Here is a 1,298-nt window from a genome sequence, read left to right as displayed (position 1 = left end):
TCAATGACTGCATGTGTGAGGATGTGTGTTTTGTCAGTCTGTGTTATCTCCCTCTTGTGTTCCCTCATTGTTATCACACATTCCCCTCAATCTGGTTCCTGCTGTTTAATCATCCTCACCTGTTGTCATCTCCAATCAGTCCTGCTCCCAGGTGTTCCTCATTTCCTCATTCCTCTGTCTGTATAAAGTATATACCCTTCTCTTCAGTTCATTCCTCGCTGGATCATTACATGGATTACTCCTACTGTTTTGTTGTCCTCGTTGTCCCTCAGAGTTTTAGTTTTATTTTAGCTTCCCTGACAGCTCTTTGTTTTGTTTGTTTAAATAAATCTTTATATTTAAATCTCATCCACGTCCAGATTTGGGTTCATTCTGCACCTCAACCTAACAGAATGATCCAGCCACGACAAGAACTTTCCGGGAGGATGAATTATTTTGATTTTTTTGAGTAGTGAGAATTATTTTTCGGCGTTTGGGGGGGGAAAGAACCCTGCCAGGAGACAGGGACGAAGGGGCTGTGACCGGGAAGTGGAGGTCCTCCCGTCACCTCTTCTAGTGGAGGAGGAGGAGCAGAGGAACATGCAGTTTTGGGGGACTCACCTGGCGCTGAAGCCCACTCCACCATCGGGTCCTTCTCAGCGCCACAGTCGATGACGGAAAAAAGCTGCGGCTCCTCCCAAGCAGTCTGGGTATTTCCATCCTGAGCTCTGTGACAGTGAGCCAGAGTTTGACCCAGACTATGATCCAGAGTTGGACCCATTCTGCCCCGAGTACATCGGATACTGCTCGGCCGGGCAGATGGTTCTCGCCTCTCCAGTTCCGCCTTCATCATGCCTGCCAGCATCTTCTCCGAGAGGGTCCTGGACACCGCCTCCATCAGTACCAACTCCAAGGAAGTCCCAGACACCTCTCACCCCTGTGCCTCCTCCGAGAAGGTCCATGAGACCTAGCACCAACTGCACCCCAGCGAGGCGGGAAGCTTCAACCTCCATCTCTGCTCCGGCGTGGCAGGACGCCGCCACCTCCTGTGCTCCCAGCGCCTCTGTGAGAGTTGACGCCTCCACTGCCTCCTGCACTCCGACGAGGGTCGACGCATCCACTGCCTCCTGCGCTCCGACGAAGGTCGACGCCTCCACTGCCTCCTGCGCTCTGACGAGGGTCGACGCCTCCACTGCCTCCTGCTCTCCGACGAGGGTCGACGCCACCACTGCCTCCTGCTCTCCGACGAGGGTCGACGCCTCCACTGCCTCCTGCTCTCCGATGAGGGTCGAGTTCTCCACTGCCACCAGTGCTCCAGA

The 1,298-nt window shown here is 54.2% G+C and overlaps 1 protein-coding gene across 1 annotated transcript in view; it reads left to right on the top strand.

The window, feature by feature from the left end:
* Positions 1-798: 798 nt before the first annotated feature.
* Positions 799-1,298, top strand: part of LOC106511399 (vegetative cell wall protein gp1) — a gene marked incomplete at its 3' end in the record, with an annotated part of 3,072 nt that continues 2,572 nt past the window's right edge. Inside the window, 1 exon segment of the mRNA XM_014000160.1 lies at positions 799-1,218. Coding sequence (XP_013855614.1) covers positions 799-1,218 — 420 coding nt within the window.

Source organism: Austrofundulus limnaeus, unplaced genomic scaffold (assembly GCF_001266775.1).
Source record: "Austrofundulus limnaeus strain Quisiro unplaced genomic scaffold, Austrofundulus_limnaeus-1.0 Scaffold2751, whole genome shotgun sequence".
NCBI classification, from domain to species: domain Eukaryota; kingdom Metazoa; phylum Chordata; class Actinopteri; order Cyprinodontiformes; family Rivulidae; genus Austrofundulus; species Austrofundulus limnaeus.
The sequence above is the reverse complement of the archived record's forward strand: the minus strand, read 5'-3'. Positions and strand labels throughout refer to the sequence as shown.